Below are 20,883 nucleotides of genomic sequence, written 5' to 3' on the forward strand. Positions count from 1 at the left end.
GTGGGAGTAGGGTGGGAGGGGCGTTGGTGCGACGGTGTGAAAGGCCTGTGCTTGAACTCGGATTCGACCCCTGAATCTTGAACTCGAATTTGACCTCAAATCGAGACCATCAAGCGTGAGGGCGTAAGGGCGTGAAATGGTGGCGTGTGTCAAAGGCCCTGTGCGTGAACTCAAATTTGAGGGGAAAATTGTGTGCAGACGTGGTGACAATGATTGTGACCCGAATTTAGCCTGGGAAGGATCATTGAAATCTTCGTCAAGGGACCTACTGAAGTGTGTAGGATTTGAAGAGGGGGGGAGGGGGTGTTGTGACTATCAATGGATCTGGCTTGAACTCGGAACTCATGTTCAATTTTGTGGAAAAGCCATACAAATGATTGTCCATAAACCAGACGCCGAGGGCCCACTGAGGACAACAACGTTGTAGTGTCGGGGAAATGGCGTTTGGAACCGTGCCAAAGGTCTGCGGTTTTTAATTTGAAGTTGTTAAAAAAACATACGAAAAGAAATGATCAGTCAGAGATCAGCCGTGGGGTGGTGTGCTTTGGTCCATCTGCAGAAGGCCCATCCTGACAAAGGAGTAGAAGCAGACATACTGGACGTGAGACTGCGTCACGGGTTGCAATTCTTGAACTTCAAACTCAAGCTGGAGTTTGTTAAAAGCCATAAAAGTTGATCGTTCAGAGATCAGACTCGGGTGTTGTTCAGACAGGGCGCGTGTTTGGCGGTGAGAACCGGGCTTATAGTAGCTTGTTTCACGTGAGAACATGCATGGTAAAGGTTGGCACAACGTGTGGGATATTGTTTTTGTTGGATGTGAAATCTGTGCTCAGGTACCCTACAGCAGGATATGATGAACAAAGACAATAAATGTAATTATTATTATTATTATTATTATTACTATTATTATTATTATTATTATTATTATTATTATTATTATTATTATTATTATATATCATCTCTTTAGGAAACTTGCCATGACGCGACCTGCTCGGGAAAAAAAACAAGTATTTTATTAGGTTTTATTGTGTAACTTATGACAACCAATCCAAACATGCTCTGGGGGCTGAAAACACTAGCGTGAGATAAAGGATTATTTGATGCACCAGTGCGAGAGGTATTTCTCCTCCGGTAAATCCTCATGATCTCGTCAAACTACGTGCTAATCTCACTCTCTCTCTCGCAATCCGAAGAGAAAAAGGAGAAGGAAGAAGTCTCAATAGCTGTGGGAGAAATGAGCATGAGCGATGATGATGATTCAATCACTGTAAGGCAATTTCAGAGAGGTGAAGCTGTCCAGAAGGGTAGGAAAGAACGAAGGAAATAAAGAGAGAAAGGGGAAAGGAGAGGCTGGACTGTAATTTCATCAGCAGCCGTCTCCCTTGATTTACCCGAAGCTGTGTGAGGTAGAGAGAAAGAGAGAGAGGGACTCGAGGTGAGGAATCAATGTCAGACCGAACTGAGCGGCAATTGGTACAATTACTGGGTAAAATGGCTGATAACTTCTCAAAATGAACAGTTTTCAAAATAGATTTAATCTGCAAAAGTGCTCCTCTTTTTATCAGGTAATGCACACAGAATCTTCTCCTCAAAGCCCAAAGGTGAAATTGTTAAAAAAAAAAAGCAGGGAAGACAGAGTTTTGAGCAAGGGAAGAGTAAAAACCGAGATATATGATGATGGCTCTGTTCTCCCCTGTTGTCCTTTAACCAATAGATTGCGTGAAGGGGGAAATGTGCAGACAGTCTCACTGCAGAAGGTCTCATAGGCGATGATGATGTAAATCAGTGGAGGGAAGTCAAGAGGAGGAGAAGGGAGAAAAGACAGGTGGAGGATAAAAGAGGACGTCCAATCCAAGGGAGAGAGAAGAGACACGCTGGTGGAGGAAGAGGAGGAAGGCACCTTGGAGCCAAGTCCGCAACTGCTTGAGTTTCACCACGGATATAAAAACATTTTTGTATCTATTATTATTAAATGTGACTCATGTCTTGCAAATCCAGTCCTGTTGCCATGGCATCACTGGCTGCTCTGGGATTGGAGAAAGAGTCATTTGTCAAAAAACAAAAAGAATAAAAAAAACGGAACCAGCAGTGAACAGCAGGCTAGTATTTTTTCCCAGGGTTATGTTGCAATACGGCAGCAAAGGATTCAGTTTGATTCTCTGCTTGGTATCGATGCTAGAAGTGGTTAGATGCTCACCTCCTCTGTCCTTTCACTTCAAGTGACAGTTTTCAAGAGTTTGAGTGAATTATTATTCATAAATTATGCCATTCACAATAATGTCAATCATGAGTGAAACATGTCTGTTTACAATTGACAAAAAAACAACTAAAGGCTGTAATTTATTCGCACATGTTAAGTCGGTGGTAAGGCGTTTTAGGCCAAGGCCATTTTAGTTTTGAATACCGTGTTGGATATTTGCATATCAGTTATGTAGATGCTGCTTTCCGTTTGTTAAGATAAGTTGATGCTCGCTTCAAAAACAAAACAACAAAGAAAAGTCAGGATTGTTTAATATTTCGCTTCTCCTTAATCATTTTTACTCATGAATTCGAAAGTCCTTTAACGCCGGTGGTGTTGTTTATTCATGGTATTCAGCCTATCATTATGATGAATACAACACTATTGATTTAGCAGGACTCTTGTGTGCCTTTAAAAAAAACAAAACAGGGGAGTCTGAGCAGACATTGCACAGTTTCAACACTGTGGAAACCGATAGTGTATTAGGAGGAATATTCAGGTTCACTGTAATTCAGTGTCACTCTGCCATAACGTCTATGGCCTAAAGCCACAACAACATAACTATGAGTACTAAATGCAATCTTGTGACTTTTCTGAGGCAGAACGTTCAGACTTAATATCTGTGTGCTTAATATCAGTGTTTAAGCGACTGGGTGCTGTGAATATATTTTTATAAATATCTGAATATATCCGTTTATATATGTAATACATACATAATACTGGAATTGTGTTGTTTGCCAAGCTTCTACTTTCCCGCTTTTTTTCAGTTGACCAAATTCGAACATTCAACTAAATAGATTGTTCTGAAATATTTTACTGAAAGAAATACTAATTATAAAAAAGAACATTATTCTGTAAATTTTTCGATTTATTTATTTTGTCTTTGGTGTTACAGATTATCACTGTTTATTTGAAATGTATTTTATTGTAGAACAAATGTTAGCAACACTATTTTCTGTAGCTTACCTCTAGAATATAAAAGATGGTATTTCTTCTGTTTTCTGTTGTCATTATCTCTTCCCTTCGTTGGGCAATTGATGGTGTTGCCGTTTCTTCTTTTGCACAGGGTGGTTTTCAAACAGACACGGTGCCAATACAGTTTTAATCATGACAACCTATTTGATTATTTATTTAATGCGACCAAATATGTAACGATCAGGCTAAACTACCACACGAGAGGGCAACAAATAGATGTTTTGTCTCATCATCTGCAACCGATTCTCAATTCTAATCATGAGAAACCAAAAAAAGTGTATAATTCAAACACAACCAACACATTTCAAAATAAAGTCTGATAAGCTTTTGTGTTTTTCTGCTTGATGAAAAGGCTTACGTACACTTAGGCTGTATATTGGATTACAGCCTTTGCATCTAGTTCAAACTAATCTTATCTATAGCTGGATTTCAAATAGTTATAGATTATTTTCATTATCCATCCAACATTTTTCACTGGATCTCTTTGAGTGACATAACTGATATCCTCTTCAATCCTCATGACCCAGTTGTAATTGGGCTCCACTGACTGCAGCCATCCACTTCCATGTCTCAGATTCTCCCGCTCATTCCTATGCTGCCGCCATTAATCCCAGTAGTGGGCCCAGTCTTGTGTAACATCCTTTGTCTATGAATAACAAGAGACAAGGGCTTTTAGTAAACAGCCATAACTCACGGAGGAGCTGTTTAGAGACGAGCTATGCAGACCTGGCTGCGGATAGCGTCTGTTATTTACTACCCATGGATCGCCGACACGCTGACTCTCTTTAACGTTTTTTAGACACCGCTCCACACAGATTGGACCCGCAGGGTGCGTGTGACACGCAGACATGAAACAGGCGTCGGGTAAGGGGGAGGGTTGTGGATGTTAAGCGGGGCGCGAATGTAGTTGGTGTACGTGTGTGCGTGTACACACAGACTTTCCATTGAGACCTTGCAGTGAACCTGTCCTTCTTTGAATCTTAGAGGGAAAAAAGAAATGGTGGTCGGGTGAAGTGTAGTAGCCAGGATGTTCCAGGGCCTCCCAGGCAAAATGTACTGGGTTGAATGTCTACAAGTTACAAACATACCTCAGTAGGCATCCAACAACAAATCATTTCCTGATTCGTCCTGTTCCTCAATGACCTGTATCGAATCCATTTCTGACAATATGTCAGAATACAGATACATGGTTTGGACACTTCAATAGCCTACATCTCAAAAACCAAATATCTGGTTTCTAGATATTCACTGGACATCTTCTTCACTGTAAATCTCATAAAAGTGTCTGATAAATGACAAAATAGTAAAATAAAAGATATAATTAACGTTATTCCAAAGCTGTGATTAGGCTGTTAAAGTGCTAAGTAATGGTGCCCTCCAGAGGCTATAAGAAGTAGGCCTACTTGTTAGTCGGACAGTTTCAATATTGCTGGCCTGGTGGCAATATTATAGGTAGGCTACGCATTATTTAGTACTTACTTAGACAAATGTTATATGAGGGTTTCAAGTTATAATAATAACTACCTAATTTCTGAATGAGAACGTTTCAAAGAAAATTGTTCTGAAGCACAATAAGTCTCACCGATGACACAAGAGGAAAACTATAGAAAGAACAAAGATACAACTTACAATAAATAAGACTGAGCCAATGATTATGTGCATTGAAGTGCATTTATTTACTTAATTTGGCACGGTTATCATCGTTGTTCACACAGTTATTATAAAACAATAATGAGCGTCTGTAACTTAAAGCTGAAGTCAATTTTACTGCCCAGCAGAAACTGAAAAGGCAATCGAGATTATGCTTGATTCATTATTTTTTTAATTTACAATTTGGCCTCAAAAGACTTCATAAAATAATGAGACTCCTATCCCGGAACAAGGTAGTTGTTCATACCAGTAAAATCCTTTTTCTTTATTGTTTATTTTACAAAGTGTTCATAAATATTGTCAGCTGTTCAAAAAAGGGAGGTAATAAAAATGTCATTAATTGCTGAAATCGCACCATAGAAAAAAAAAAAATTATTAACGAGGGGTTATTTGGATTGCATCAGAGATTTGGTGGTACATGTTTAAATAAGAAAGGCAATACTTTTTTCTTATTAGACAAAGTAATACTTAAAGAGCATGAAATGGGTAAAATATCAAAATAAGAAACAAGCCATGCAACAAAACAATACGACGATGACAGAGGGTTCGCAAACATCGTTTTTGGTTGTTTTCTTCATCAATCGAAAAGTAGAAAAGCTTACCAGCCTTTGGCATTGTCAATATACTGAAAGCATTTTAAACATGCATAACTTTATATGCTTGAAAATGTAAAAATATAAAACAATATTAACCAAAATGTTAATATATTGAACACATGAATTTACATTCAGTCTTTCATGTTGCAAGTAACAATTGCAGAAGAGCAAAGTGAAGCAAATGCTTGTTTTTTTTGAAGAAGTCTTGATCATGATTTCTTGTCATGATTTGGTCTTAAAGCCTGATGAGAGGATGTACCTGTTAAGTTTCCAAATCTCGGCAGATGTTCAGTTCTTTATAACTGACAAAATAAAGTCTCTGTGTAAACGTTTTTTTACAAGCATGTACAGATGTGTCGCCATCTCTCCACACTGTGGGATGGGGGGGGGGAACTAGTGTTTTTTCTCGAGGTAATTGGAAGGCACCCACCCTTTCCGGGGTCGCCCACTGTCCAGCACCTTGCAGTACCACCACCCGTTGGGGTTCCGCTCCAACACCTCCAGACTGGTGCCCTCTGGGAAGCCCATGGTCTCCTCGTCACCGTGGTAATCGGCGATGGAGAGGTACAACTCCCGCTGCAGGTTGTTGTGGATGATGTGGGGCTTGGGTCTCACCGTGGACACGGGGATGGTTGAGGGGGACGACGTCGCGTTCTTCTGGCCCAGGGACTCAGCGCTGCCCGTGCCCGATCGGTTCCTGCCGGGCATGGTCGTCTTTGCGACGGAACTGGCGCTGTGTGTCGGCACGGGTCCGAAGGAGGCGTGGCGCCTCACCGTTGGACTGGAGCGCGGCGGGTCGGCCGCGCTGAGGGACTCGTTGCGGCGCAGTCGCGGGCTGCCCGAGAGGTGGGCGCCGCCCGGCACGTCCGTTAAAAGGGCCATGGGCGCCGAGATGTAGACGGACTGAGGCCGTACCACCTGCTGCTGCTTGGTGCCGCCTCCGCCGCTCTGGTGCTTGAAAGCAGAGAAGCCGTTGAAGAAGCCGCCGGGCTTGGAGAAGCCGCCGGGGGGCTTGCTGGGGATGGGCGGGGTGGCGCGCTTGAGGCTCTGGTTGATGTTGTTGAGTGCCTGCACGCGCTGCTCGTTCTTCTCCAGGCTGTTGGACTTGCTGATGCTCCCCGGGGACTTGGTGGATGGGGCGCCATCCGACTCGGAGCCGGCCGCGTCGTCCTGTGCCCCGACGGGCTCCAGGTAGTAGGTGGGCGCCCAGCCCTCGGCGTCGCCCAAGCGGATGTACCACCAGCCGCTCTCCTGCTTCTCCACCACCTCCACCTCCGCCCCGGCCGGGAAGCTGATCTCCGTGTCCTGGACCTTCTCGTACGGGTCGGTGGTGCGGTACCGGCTGCCGCTGGCGGAGCAGCCCTCCGGCTCGAAGTCCCCCCCGCGGCTGCTCTTGGAGTGGGTGGACGAGAGGTCCGAGGTGCTCTGGGAGGAGAAGGAGTCCTCGGAGGAGATGACCGACGCCGTCTCAGAGTCCTCGCCCTTGGAGGCTTTGCAGCCATTCTTGAGCTGCCCCGTGGGGCGCAGCTGTCTCCTCAGGGTGCTGATGTCCATCTTGTCGGCGCTGGAGGCCTTGGCGAGGTGAGGTTTAGGCCTCACCACCGGCTTTGGTTTGCAGGCCCACTTGCCGGATGAACCAGACTTACTCTGGTCCTCCTGGTCTCTCGGGGGTCTGGACTGCTGGGAGAGGTCTGGGGTGGATCCGGAGGAAGGGGATTTAGGGGTGGTGGGTGATTCCTCGACTTTGGCTGAAAATGAGAGGCTGTTGTTCAGGTCGATCTTGAGCTTGTTCACGGTGGGGGGGGCCTTGCACGGGGGTTTGCTGGAGCTCGCCGATCTGGCAGTGTCCACGGCGACGACGGGCGGAGGGCTCTTGGCGGGCTCCCTGCTGCACTGTCTCTCCGGGGTCTCTCGGAGGAACGGCCTGAAGCCCTCGTTCTCGTAGATGCACTCTCCGTCGGCGTCGCCGTCGTTACAGTCCTCAAAAGACTCGCCCAGCTTGGAGGAGGAGCTGTGCGGCGAGGACGCCGGGCTGGGTTTGGAAGACAACTGGTTCAGGTCCTCGCTCTTACAGTCCACCAGCGACCCACCGGCCCGCAGGAACTCAAACTCAGACTCCATGTCCAGGTCGCCGATGGCGGGGACGTCGTATTCTGGCTCTTCGTAGACGGGCCGTCCTGTCGAGACCGGGGACTCTGGGGCCTCCGACCCAGGACTGCCGGGGGTCTCCACAGAGTCCTGCTTCTTGACGGGCGGGGCCGGGGGCGGGACTTTGGGCCGGGTCAGTGTGCTGGTGCGGCGGTTCAGGTTAGGCTTCTTGCGCTTGTCGATGTAGGAGCAAGGAGCCCAGCCTTCACGCTCTCCTATCTGCACATACCACCACCCACCCGAGTTCTTCTCAATAACCTGGAGTAGGCAAAAGTAGGGAATAGATTATTATCATGTTTCTGCATTATTTTCTCACTAGCCATTAAGGGTAAATGATCTTGACTATATGGAGCAAATTTAAAAATTACACGCCAATTCGTTTTTATTGTAGTGCATTTTACAAAATAGTTACATTACATTTTGTCTTTAAGAAGGTCGTCTCATATCTAGCTGTGGTGAGTCTTGAAGCTAAGAATTATAGTGTTTGGCATTGCAATTGGTTGTACTAACTTTAACCCTAGTATCTGCAGTGTTGTTTTTTGCTGTGTTGTTAAGGTCGTTGAGTCTAGTTTCGGTCACAAGGTGTGAACAATAGGCTTGATTGACTGGGCGGAGCTAAGGCTGCCTATTTTGAGCTACCATGTGCATTTAAAGGCTAAGTGTTAGAAGCGTCAGCTTTAGCGTCAGGACCCGGGAAACAAAGACTAAGGGAGTCTCTCTGCGGGAGTCCCGGGAAACAAAGACTAAGGGAGTCTCTCTGCGGGAGTCCCGGGAAACAAAGACTACGGGAGTCTCTCTGCGGGAGTCCCGGGAAACAAAGACTAAGGGAGTCTCTCTGCGGGAGTCCCTCGAGGAAGACCTTAGAGGCCACGGTATTGTAGTTATGTGTCGTACTTCAATTATCGTTAGAATCTCTACTCATAGACAACGCCATAATAGATCCTCTGCTCGGCGTCGTAACCCATCCAATCTATGCCATTTACCCACCCTCGCCACCACTGACCTTGAAGTGATGGGAGGACTCTGGAATTGCCAGTCAGCGGTCAAAAAGGCAGACTCTATTTCGGCCTACGCGTCCCTCAATACCCTCCATTTCCTGGCCCTGACAGAGACCTGGATCACTCCAGAGAACTCTGCCACTCCTGCTGCCCTTTCCACTGTTTACTCATTCTCACACACCCCTAGACCTTCGGGGCGAGGAGGAGGGACCGGACTCTCTCCGATGTGGTCCTATCAGGTCCTTCCACTAGAACACTTGGCCAGATCTGCATTTGAACTCCACGCTGTCTCTGTCACCCTTCCTATCAAGCTCTTCATTGTAGTAATCTACCGTCCCCCTTGTCCCCTTCGTGACTTCTATGACGAAATGGATGCCCTTCTCAGCTGCTTTCCTGAAAATGGCACACCACTCGTTATACTTGGCGACTTTAACATCCTGCCAGAGAAGTTGAACTCACCTGAATTAACCAACTTTTTTGCCACCTTTGGCTTAACACTATCCCCTTCTCCTCCCACACACAGGGCAGGGAACCAGCTTGACCTGATATTCACAAGGTCCTGTGGCACCTCTGCTCTCTCTGTTACCCCACTCCCCGTGTCTGACCATCACTTTGTTGCTTTTTCTCTCCCCTTAAAGTCCTCTCCCCCCCTCTCTAGTCCCCACATTGTCACCACCCGCCGCAACCTCAAAACTCTCTCTCCCTCTACGTTTGCCTCAACTGTTCTGTCTTCACTACCTTCTTTTGAACAATTCTCTCAACTATCCACAGAGGAATCCTCTGACACCCTGCTATCCTCCCTCTCCTCCTCTTTGGACTCCCTCTGTCCCTTCCACTCCAGACCGGAGCGATCTTCACCCCCCCCCTCCTTGGCTGTCTGAATCTCTGCGGACCCATAGAGCAGAGTTGCGGGCAGCTGAGAGGAAATGGAAGAGATCAGACTGTCCTAATGATCTATCTCACTATCTCTTTCTTCTCTCTGATTTCACCTCCACTGTGTCAACAGCCAAATCTGCATTCTACCGGACCAAAATTAACTCCTCCGCCTCAAACCCCAGGAAACCGTTTTCCTTGTTCTCTTCCCTCCTCAACCCTCCCTCCCCTCCTCCTCCTTCCTGCCTCACTGCTGATGACTTTGTTACCTACTTTACCCAGAAAGTAAAGGACATTAGCTCCTCTTTTATCACTGCCACCATCCTCCCTCCCCCCGCCCCCACCTCTGCCTTTACCCAATTCATCCCTCTCACCTAAGACGAGGTCAACAGAATCATAACATCTAACCATGCCACCACCTGCCCCCTGGACACTATCCCTTCCTCCCTCCTCCAGTCTGTGTCAAACGACATCCTGCCATTTCTCACCGCACTTATTAACTCCTCCCTCACTTCTGGCATTGTTCCAACGTCTTTCAAGACTGCCAGAATAAAGCCTCTCCTCAAAAAACCAACCCATGATACCACTGACATCCAGAATTACAGACCGGTATCTCTTCTTTCATTCCTCTCTAAAACATTGGAACGTGCCGTCGCTAACCAACTGTCCTCCTATCTCTCATCTAACAACCTGCTTGACCCTCACCAGTCAGGCTTCAAAAAAGCACACTCCACTGAGACGGCTCTCCTCGCGGTGACTGAGTCCCTCCGTGCAGCCAGAGCCTCGTCCCTCTCATCGGTTCTCATTCTCCTTGACCTGTCTGCAGCATTTGACACTGTGAACCACCAGATCCTCCTCGCCACTCTCGCCGAACTTGGCATAGCTGAATCTGCCCTTTCCTGGTTCACATCCTACCTGATGAATCGCACTTATCAGGTAACATGGAATGGCTCCTTGTCCAAACCTTGCACGCTTGATACAGGTGTCCCTCAAGGGTCTGTACTGGGGCCTCTTCTGTTCTCCCTCTACACCAGATCTCTGGGCTCTGTAATTACATCCCACGGCTTTTCCTATCACTGCTATGCTGACGACACTCAGCTATTTCTCTCCTTTCTCTCATCTGACAAAGCCCTGATTGCAACACGCATATCTGAATGTCTGGCAGCACCTGGACAACTGCCCATCACCTGAGGCTTAACCTCAACAAGACTGAGCTCCTCCTAATACCAGGGAAAGATTGCCCACACATGGACTTACTGGTCACTGTTGAGAACATCACTGTATCTCCTTCTGCAACTGCCAAAAACCTTGGTGTAGTGTTGGACAATCAGTTATGCTGCACCGCAAACATCACTGCGGTGGCCCGATCCTGCAGATTTGCACTTTACAACATCCGCAGGATCCGGCCCTTCCTCACAAGGGAAGCAGCTCAGCTTCTAGTCCAATCACTGGTCATCTCCCGCCTCGACTACTGCAACTCGCTCCTGGCAGGACTCCCTGCCTCTGCGCTTAAACCCTTGCAGCGCATCCAGAATGCGGCAGCGCGCCTCGTGTTCAACCTACCAAAGTTCTCACATGTAACCCCCCTCTTCCGAGACCTCCACTGGCTCCCTGTAATAGCTCGCATCAGATTCAAGATGATGGTACTGGCATACAAGGCAGTCGATGGAACTGCCCCTGCCTACCTCCAAGCATTAGTAAAGCCACGCACCCCAGCTCGATCCCTCCGCTCAACTACCTCAGCTGGACATCTGGTACCGCCATCGCTAAGAGCAAGCAAAGGTCGGTCAGCGAAGTCACAACTTTTCTCTGTTTTGGGACCTCAGTGGTAGAACGAGCTCCCTACCGATGTCAGGCTCGCAGAGTCGCTCACAAGCTTCCGCAAAAGACTCAAAACTCACCTGTTCAGAGTTCACCTCGACTCTGCATAGAAACCAATGCACAGCCACTATTGAATGTTGTACGTCCTGGGACATTGCACTTATTCAAGGTACTTAATTGTGTAGCATCTACAGTAGCTGCTATCTTTGCTTTACACGGGGAATGGGTTAGCCTAGCGATTGTAATACTTGCACTTGGTTCTATGAACATCTTTACTGTACCGACAGTAATATATTGTTTCACTTCTTATGACAAATGTACTTATTGTAACAAATGCACTTATTGTAAGTCGCTTTGGATAAAAGCGTCTGCTAAATGCCCTAAATGTAAATGTAAAATACAAACGTTCAATTTATATCTGCTATGATTGTTGTCAGCAGCCTAACTTGTACATTTCTTTGGATAAATCGACTACCAAATGAATAACTGTATTTCATCCAAATTCTTCATTATTTTCCTTGTTCTCGGATCTATTGCTTTTGTCTACTTCTTCTAGCGCTGAGGTTCGAAGCGAATTTTTCTCAGTATGAGATACTGAACTAATGGAGGTATTTTCACGACCTGCGTAATCTGTTAAATATAGATAGTTTACGTCTTTAAATGCGGAAAAACACACTTTTATATGTATTCTAATTTATTTTGACAACTATAGCCTGAATGTATCAATTTGTTTTGATAATTAGCGAGAATAGCTAAAGACGAACATAATTAATGTTAACAATATGACGTTACATTAGCATAACTGGTTACGGCTTATCTATGTAAGATGATGTTCACAATGTTTTTGCCTTTCTGATAGGAGAGATTCGTTGGGAAACCTGTTGACTTCAAAATCTGCTGTGTATTTTCATACACAATAACGTTACAGGTATATACAATACACTTAAATACATTTATTTATGTGTCTTCATTTCCAAAACAAAGCCAAGATTCATGTTCAACCGGTCACAGGTGCACCAGAACTACAAATATATTAATGCATTACATTTTTCAAATGTATTATTAAACACTACAATATCTTACCTCTGCTTTCTGTCCCCCATTGAAGCTTATACCATCTGATATACATGACTGGAATTCCGCAATGGTATAGTACTCGGCTTCAACTGTAGGGGGCTCTGGAGGGCATGGCAATTGAAATCCCTGTGTACACAAAAATGTGGGACTTTAGACATACTTTTGTGCGGAAATGTGGTAGGATAAGTGAGTTAGTATAAGTGGAAATATAAACATTTACCAGAGTTGTGTCTCTTCGGGGAGGAGGTTTTTGCCTCAGAACTGGAGATCCTTATAAACAAAAACACAAAAAGGATCAGACACATTTTGTGGAATTTGAATGAATTTACATTAAATTAACGTGTTGGCATTTAGCAGACACTATTATGCAAAGTGGCTTTGATGTAAGACTGAGGAATAATCAAAGCGGAACAAACGACATTGGCATGAGTACAGATTTCAAGTCCTGAAACAACCCTGCAGCCCATCCTACGATACAATATCTAATCATCCTACAAAGTCCTTTTTAGCAGAGCCCTTATCCAATAAAATAACCTACAGTGACTTCAGATACATGTCATTAGGTCGCAAGTGGAGGTTCGGCCTTATGCCTACAGGTGAGCAGCAGACACTGCGGTTTGAACCCAGAAACTTTTTATTGAGGTAAATAAAATCCATAATGAAAAAACACAAAAAATTGTATCAAAAGTGTTAAGGACGTACCGATCTCCACCCGATGAGGGGCGATGCGCGCGACGGCCGGTGAGGCGGGTTGAGGGGGCGAGGATGGCTCCGCCCTGCTTTTAGCCTCCAGCAACGGCGGGGGTGGCATGGTGGGGCATGCGGTGGTGGCAGTGACACCGGTCACATTTGTAATGGGCTCCGTGCAGGGCAGTGGCAGGCTGATCTGCCTCCGCGCCAACATGGGGCTCTCCTCAGGGAGGGAAGGCGGCGGCACGGTGTCCTTCTCGCTCAGCGGCTTTTTGTTGTTCAGCAGGTTGCTGATCTCCATGATGTTGCCGATGATCTCGACGGGGCTCGCCGTCGACTTCTTGCGCTGAGAGGTGAAGTCTTCCTTCACCTTTTTCAGGTAGGAGGCCGGGGCCCAGCCTTCCTTATCCTGGTACCTTGAGGAGGGAGAGAGACCGACTGAGTCATTGGGTGCTTATCCCTCTGGCTTATGTTATATCCCCAAAGCCCCAGGACAGAGATGTGGACTCTTGTTGGATGAGACTTTAAACCGACGTCCTAATTCATCCCTGCGGTCACAAAAGATCCCATGGCACTAATCAGCACCACAAGACCCAATCCCTGGTCTCTAATTGGATCGTTTTATTCTTAATTTCTCAACTGTGATGGCCAGTATTTGTGGTATGCATTATGGTGCAAATTAGCTGGTGTGCATCCCCAAGGTGGGCGCTACACACCGGTAATGAATGAAGTGTGTGGATGGTGGATAAGGGAGAAGTTTTCCAGGCCTCAGATGTCTTGAGTGCCTGAAGGTTACCTGATAAACCACCATCCCTCCAGGTTCTTCTGGATGACCTCCACGATCACTCCCTTCTCGAAGGCGATCTCGTCCTTGCCCTCGCTGGTGTAGGGCTGCACTGTGACATAGCTCTCCTCTGATGGCAGTCCAGAGGGGAAGAGGCAAGGAATGTTAGGACACAGCTCGCAGGCAGGAAGGAAGATTATTAATAAAAAAAGAAAACATACATATATAGTATAGATAATCAGGGTTTTCCCTGGCTCAGATTGGGCCTTTGGCGGGGTGACTACACACAATTTGTCTGCGGAAAGTAAAGGCAATGTCTGTTTTACCTTTATTTGACAGATATCTTTGAATTTTCCGGTTACTTATTAGCATTTGATAAACACAAATATGTATTATGCTTAAGTAAATAAACCCCATTAACAAAACTAGCAAAGAAAATAAATATTGTGTTACAACATTGGAAGGACCAGGCAATTGCAGTGGTACTTGACTGATCAATTCTGATCAGGTTCCTGGTCAGAATTGATCAATTCTAATCAGGTTCCTGATCCCAAACTAACTAAATTATAAGTGCCAATATAAATCTGTAATAGCTACTCATGGTCAGGTGTTTAAAAATCTGAAGTCATTGAAGTTTTTTTTTCTTCTTTAAAGCACAAACACAAAAGTGACTCTTAACACAAAGCAATGCTATCTGAACCCGGCCTCACTTCCTCCCCTTCTCCATCATTCACCTCTTGTCTCTCTATGTAATTTATGCTTTGAAAAATAGCAAATGTAAATGTCTAATGCCCACAGATTATATTCTGTTTGCTCACCTATTCTGTTTGCTCACGAGATCTATCTAGGCACATTACCGAGGATCCTTGTGTGGTTTGTTGGTAGGTTTTATATGTTGTGATTCTATTTTGTTTGTACAGCTTTCTTTTTTTTCCGGAATTCTTGTAGACATCCTTTAAAAATAAAGTGGGCTGGGATGTAGTTTAGGCTTTGGGATTTACGCTTGGCCGCAAAAGGAAACCAGATCCACTTGTTTTCTCACCGCCAGTCGTCTCGGCAGTACGGGACAGACTGGTCAATTGAATGTATAACAACCAGCAGGTCCAATGTGGAGATTACATAACATGATTTGTCAGTACGTTCTTCGTCTGTGCTAGCCAGCCAAAGACCATTCTTATCAATGGTTCTGATTGGTTGGCTTCTAGTAAGTATACAACGTACCGCCATCCGCTGGCCAAGGGACCATATTGCATCCGAAATCAATTCATTCAAAGATTACTTTATTTTACTCTTTCTTAATTAACTGTCTCTTTGGTGTCGAGATTATGATTATGCGCCCAATAATGGAAAAACCTGATAATATTCTCCTAAATTTATCGCCATGTCAATAATGTTACGTTTAAATTGTAATTTCCTATGATAAAATATGTATTTCTTTCTTAATTTCTGTGCTGTGTGCACAGCAAGCAAGACCCCTTGGGATATGGTAAAACTGACCCTAAACCCCATGTTTATTTGTGACTTCCCAAGAGGCCATGGGGCACATTTGGAGACAGTTTCCTGCCATTTTAGAGCAGGGGTCTCAACATAAACAGACATTCTGCAGTCTGTTTGAATAAATTGGAGAAGAAACTGAACTGTACACAACTAGCCACTGGGCTGAGCAGCAGAAATCAATACTGTAATTAAAAAATACCTTTTCTTTCCTTTGGCATTGTATATCAATGCAGTATACTGAACTGATACTTGGATTGTTATAGGAGAGAGAACTACATTTATTTTGCACCAGTTACAATATGTACATAAGGTCCTGTAAACAAATTAGTGCATGAGGACATTTCCTGTTTGTTTAGGTTTCTGTCTCTGAATGCTCTGAGGCTTCTGGACGCTTGTTTGGAGCATTTCCTTTTACTGAGCAAGCTGTCCTGAACCTATTTTCAACAACCACAATGACAGTGGTAGACATGGCATTTCTAAATCAAGATATTTTCCCCAAAACCCATTGTGTACTTTTTACTGTGAGCTGATTTATTTTGATGAGCCAGCACAATGTTGGTCATTTTTATTTTTTGTGAAGCAGGATTATGTTCCTCATGTGGAAAAAAGGCCTCCCAGAGCTGCTTGGTGGAAATTGTCTCAAAGCACAAACTAAACTTAAACAGCCCTAGCGCTCATTCCTCTGACTGCTGGCCAACTGAAATATTGTAATAAAAAAGAAAAAGTATGATTTAGAGGAATAATGGGTAAAAAGTTGTTTCTTTGTTGTTTACTAACCGACTCATATGGCAACGTCATAGAAAGGTACCCACATTTACAGTTGCTCCATAGAAGCAAATCAAAGTTGCTAAATATACCATTCACTATTCCAAGCCCTATTACTGCACAACTTATGATGGGCGGTTGAGATTCATTCCTTAAATAATTTGGAAAATATCGGTCCAGGCAAATTATATTCAATTATAATAAGATGCAGTACTTGCATAGAGAAATTTTCTGATTTAATGTGAGGTTGATTTACATAATTGTAGCATTGAGTTTCACTTTCACTTTCAAATTACTTTAGTGTCAGTTAGTGGTTATTATTGTGAGTTGTGGGTTGCGGGTCATGATAACAGCGTGACTTAAAGACAGCATGGAGAACAGGACCAAACAACATAATGTAGCCACATCAGGCATATGATGCGGGAGACCACACTGCATGAAGGAGAGGGGAGGATTTTATGTTGGGGAGAGGGTGATGAGGAAGAGAAGGGAAGATGGAGGGAGAGGAGGAGGTAAAGGGTCATGGAGGAAGGAAGGTGAGGAAGAGGGGTAGACGGATAAGATCGGAGATGGAGGAAGAAGAGGTGGAATGGGAGATGGAGGCAGGGAGGGGATTAGAGGAGGAGAATAGGGAGGTAGTACAAAGGAAGAAGGGGAACGGGAGGGAAGGATGGAGGTAAGATAAGGAAGGCAGCTAGGCCGGGGGAGGGAAGGGTAGATAAGGGGGAATGGGTGGAGAGAGGGAGGAGGAGGTGCAGAATCAAGTCTGGTGTCACCTCGACTTTGCTGCCTGCTGATGACACCACCCAAAGTCCAGCGCCGGTCCAGCCTCTTAAGGTGGGACTTGCGTCGCTTAGTAACTGACGGAGGGATGAGTGAGGTGTTATTTAGACACACAAACACACATAGAGCACACCATGGGGTACGGACATGGGTTGGGGGTTGTTAAGCAAAACACAAACATTTGCAAACACAAAACATGGATGGAACTGTTATAGGGTGTTATTAGTGACATGTGGGAACATCTAACAAGACAACATAGTGACGGTGATTTAGGACAGATGAGATGATTGGTTGGATGATACCAGGAAGGAAGTGTTGGAACAACCTGAGCCACCTTCTTTCTCCATGGCATATAATTAGCATTGTTGTTTACCAACATCTGGGGCGCACATTGCAGCTCGAGACGGCTTAAGAGTTCAGTCCTGTGTGTGTGTGTGTGTGTGTGTGAGTGTGTGTGAGTGTGTGTGTGTGTGTGTGTGTGTGTGTGAGAGTGTGTTATTCGCTGGATCATGACATGTTCTCAAAATGGGAAATGATATGCATAAAGTGGCAACAATCTAGAAACATGTGAGATTTGTACTAACTCTAGGAAATATGCTTCCAAATGTGTTGTATGTAAAAATAAAACCTGGTTATTATAAAAAAACATTGACTGGGGGATACTAGCTGTCAAAAAAGCAGACATGGAAGAAACAAGTTCAACTCTAAATCAAAATGCCAAATCATTTTTAATAATTCAGACCCAACCAACCAAACCAGGGGAGACAAAACACTATCTTTTAATCCACTCTCCTAAAAATATGAATGCATATTTAACTTTACACATTTAACTCAAGAGCACTTTTCATTCAAGAACCAGTCAAACCATCCTTTAGAAAGCACCAAATATATAATATATAGTGACATAACAGTTACAATAATATCCCAATATCTAATTTCTCTGCAACAGAGTTGGTGAGTTGGCTGCTAGAGGCTGTGGAATTGACAGCAATGCACTGATTGGTGGTGAGACATTCTCTAGCCTGACCGGGCCAATGAACACTAAGTACACTGACGGGTTGTCTCCACGACAACCATCTGCCAGCTATCCGTGTCTGCGAAAAATGCACCACTTTGTGTGCGTGCGCACACACACAAGGTTTTGTACACGTGAGCATATTTGTGTGGCCTCTGTGGTATGCAATTGCATATTTGGTATGCATACATTAAGAAATATTCAAGTAGTAAATAAGGGTTTTGGAAGTCCAAACAGGGTGGGTGAAAGGTATTCATTGCATTGTAAAACTGTCAAGCCATTACAGTAATGTATTCCGCTGCACTTTCCCGCCCTGAAGTAACAAGATATACAATGCTAAAAGAGATGTGGGCTCCCCTTTAACCCAGTGCAGAAAGCGCAACAGCGTAAAGTTGTCTCTCTGACTGAAGTGATTGTAAATTACATTCATTAGCGATGTGCAACATCATCGCTTTTGCCCCAGTTAACAAGTGTGGCGCCTACATTTTGTGTCTGAATGTGTATGCTGTCGCACTTAAAGCACTAACCTGTCAAAACTGAAATAGGACTAACTCGCAGCAGTAAACATCGAACAACTATTCCGGCTGTTTGTGTGAATTTATGATGCGATGTAGTTTGCCTGTGTGTGTTAAGAATACGTCAACGTTAATTGTGAAATAATACGGAGGGAATGTGCAATGGGTTTAAGCACGATGACACCCGGCCACCTGGGGGGAATCTTGATGCTTGTGTGACCTATATGAGCATTTATTGGAATATTCATCATTTATGTATAAGGCGTTTCCTGTATGGGATTTGGGGACTTGCAGTCTTGCTCTGATTCCAAGAAAACATAAACAACATAACAAAGGATATTTATTCATCGGAAATGTATTGTTACTAAGGGGCTGGATAATCGCGTGGCAAGATGTCTAACCCCTAGCTGCTCAATAATGTATGATTTTGCTTTATAGATGTTCAGTCAATTTTGGACTCTTCTGAACGGTGAATGAATGGCGTAACTCTGCTATAGCCTTTAATCTGCTATTTCAAAGTTGTTGCTGATTGATCCAAAGTGATGCCACAGTGATTAAACACCATTGTGTTAATAACTCTCTGCTGTTGACATGGGACAGTCAGCCCACAATAGGTGTGAGTGTGTGCTTCAATGATAGGTGTGTGTGTGCGTATGTGTGTGTTTGGTTTTATGTTTCATCCATTGCGGAGGGTCCAATCTCGGCGGCGTACAGTGCCTTCACTGTAGAGCCACGTTCTGCTAAACACACCTCTGTGGACGTCTGTGGCCCCCATGGCTCCTGGCCCTCTTCCTGTCTGTATTGACTTAAGCTCGTCTGAATCAGTAGGCTGTTCACCGGAGAGTGGGGCAGGGGAGTGGGCCTAGCCACAGCTAACAGACAGATAGTGTGGTAGCCCTTGGGTGGTTCTGTTGTATTATGTCCGAGATGGAAATATGTGTGTGTGTGTGTGTGTGTGTGTGTGTGTGTGCGCGTGTGCAAGTATTTTTACCATGATAAGCTGTGCGTGTGTGTGTGTGTGTGTGTGTGTGTGTGTGAGTGTGTGTGTGTGTGTGTGTGTGTGTGTTTCTTTCTCGTAACACTTAAGTGTCTTACCTTCCCCAGCCTTGGAGGCCCCTAGGTCGAGGTCGTCTCGGGTTCCGCTGTGGGAGTTCAGATACGTGGCAGGGACCCAGCCCTGCTCCTCCGCGGTGCTCACAAACCACCAGCCTAATGGAGACACACAGACACAGAGTTAGCAGGTAACTCAGCAAGCTAACCTAGCAAGTTAATCTAGCAAGCTAACCTAGCAGGCTATTGTGTCGTCACATATATCTGTGGACAGATAATACCTAGGACATGCTACATGTTAGCTTTCTATGATAGAGCTAATGTAGCATGTCATGTGCATCACACACACAAATTCCCCGCTAAGCTTTGCTATCAGGGCTAACTTAGCCAGTGCCTATCTAGTGACTCATGCTATACAGACAAACCGTATGATAAAAACTAAATACGGTTACGCAAGTTAAGCTGTAACTTCAAGGCATGAGTTCATCTTGCACATGAATTAATCAATGATGTCTTCTAGATAAATTCGTACACTATTTATTAAAATGTATTTATCTTCAGTTTGATATCTGTAAAACCACAGCTACACTTGGAAGATGAGCACAGTGCTGATCCAATTATGTATCTCTCTCACCCCTCTGAGTCATCATTTGAGCCTGTGCCCAGTGTGTTGGTCTCTGGGCAGATCATTGGAAACATCTTTCTGGAGCAGCGAAATTAATTAGCAATGGACATGTAGAGAACTTGAATTGAGTCTGACTGATATTCTTCGGCTGCAGAGCCAAAAACATCAGAGGGGAAGACAATTGTGGTATCTTATAAAGCAACAGCATTCTAGGAACCTGCTTTCCATCAGTATCAATCATGAATCAATGGGTGTGACCAACTGGGCTGATAAAACTGGCCCCAAATCGGTATTTTGCAATTGTCTTATTGTTTGATTTGGATTGGTATCATATGTGGAACGTTGGCGCCAGGGATACACTGATAAATGACTTAAAACATACACAAAACAGCACTGTTTCATTGAAGACATAATTTCATAATTTCAAAAATGTATTATGAAACAAAAAAAGCTAAGACCGAAGCAGATCAAGTCCATTAAAGTCTCCCTTCGTCCTCACACACTTGTATGTTACTCCTGACTGTGACAAACAGACACCGCATACAAATTGTTTGTAGTGGTAACACAAAACAATAAGGCATGCAGCTCTCTCAACAACTCTCAAGAGTAGATGTGAGATGATGCATTGCACATGCTAATTCTGCCTTTTAAAGAATAAATGTTTTACAATGGGTTAAGGGCCATCAAATATGTCCATCCATGGTCCAAGTGTGATGTCTGACGCAATGGCATATTCTTTAGACCCTAATAAACCAACAAACAAAGAACTGGGTTTAATTGGC

General features: G+C 44.6%; 1 protein-coding gene across 1 annotated transcript in view; it reads right to left on the reverse strand.

Moving 5' to 3' along the window:
• Positions 1 to 4,889: 4,889 nt before the first annotated feature.
• LOC307071588 (SH3 and PX domain-containing protein 2A-like) overlaps positions 4,890 to 20,883 on the reverse strand; it is a 49,314-nt gene continuing 33,320 nt past the window's right edge. Inside the window, exons 8-14 of the mRNA XM_079730620.1 lie at positions 19,522 to 19,635; positions 16,890 to 16,973; positions 13,864 to 13,981; positions 13,080 to 13,483; positions 12,598 to 12,647; positions 12,384 to 12,503; positions 4,890 to 7,866 (exon numbers count right to left, since the gene is read on the reverse strand). Coding sequence (XP_079586746.1) covers positions 5,854 to 7,866; positions 12,384 to 12,503; positions 12,598 to 12,647; positions 13,080 to 13,483; positions 13,864 to 13,981; positions 16,890 to 16,973; positions 19,522 to 19,635 — 2,903 coding nt within the window. The 3' untranslated portion in view covers positions 4,890 to 5,853. The remainder of the gene's footprint in view (positions 7,867 to 12,383; positions 12,504 to 12,597; positions 12,648 to 13,079; positions 13,484 to 13,863; positions 13,982 to 16,889; positions 16,974 to 19,521; positions 19,636 to 20,883) is intronic.

This window comes from Pollachius pollachius (assembly GCF_949987615.1).
Source record: "Pollachius pollachius genome assembly, chromosome: 2".
In the NCBI taxonomy this organism is placed as follows: domain Eukaryota; kingdom Metazoa; phylum Chordata; class Actinopteri; order Gadiformes; family Gadidae; genus Pollachius; species Pollachius pollachius.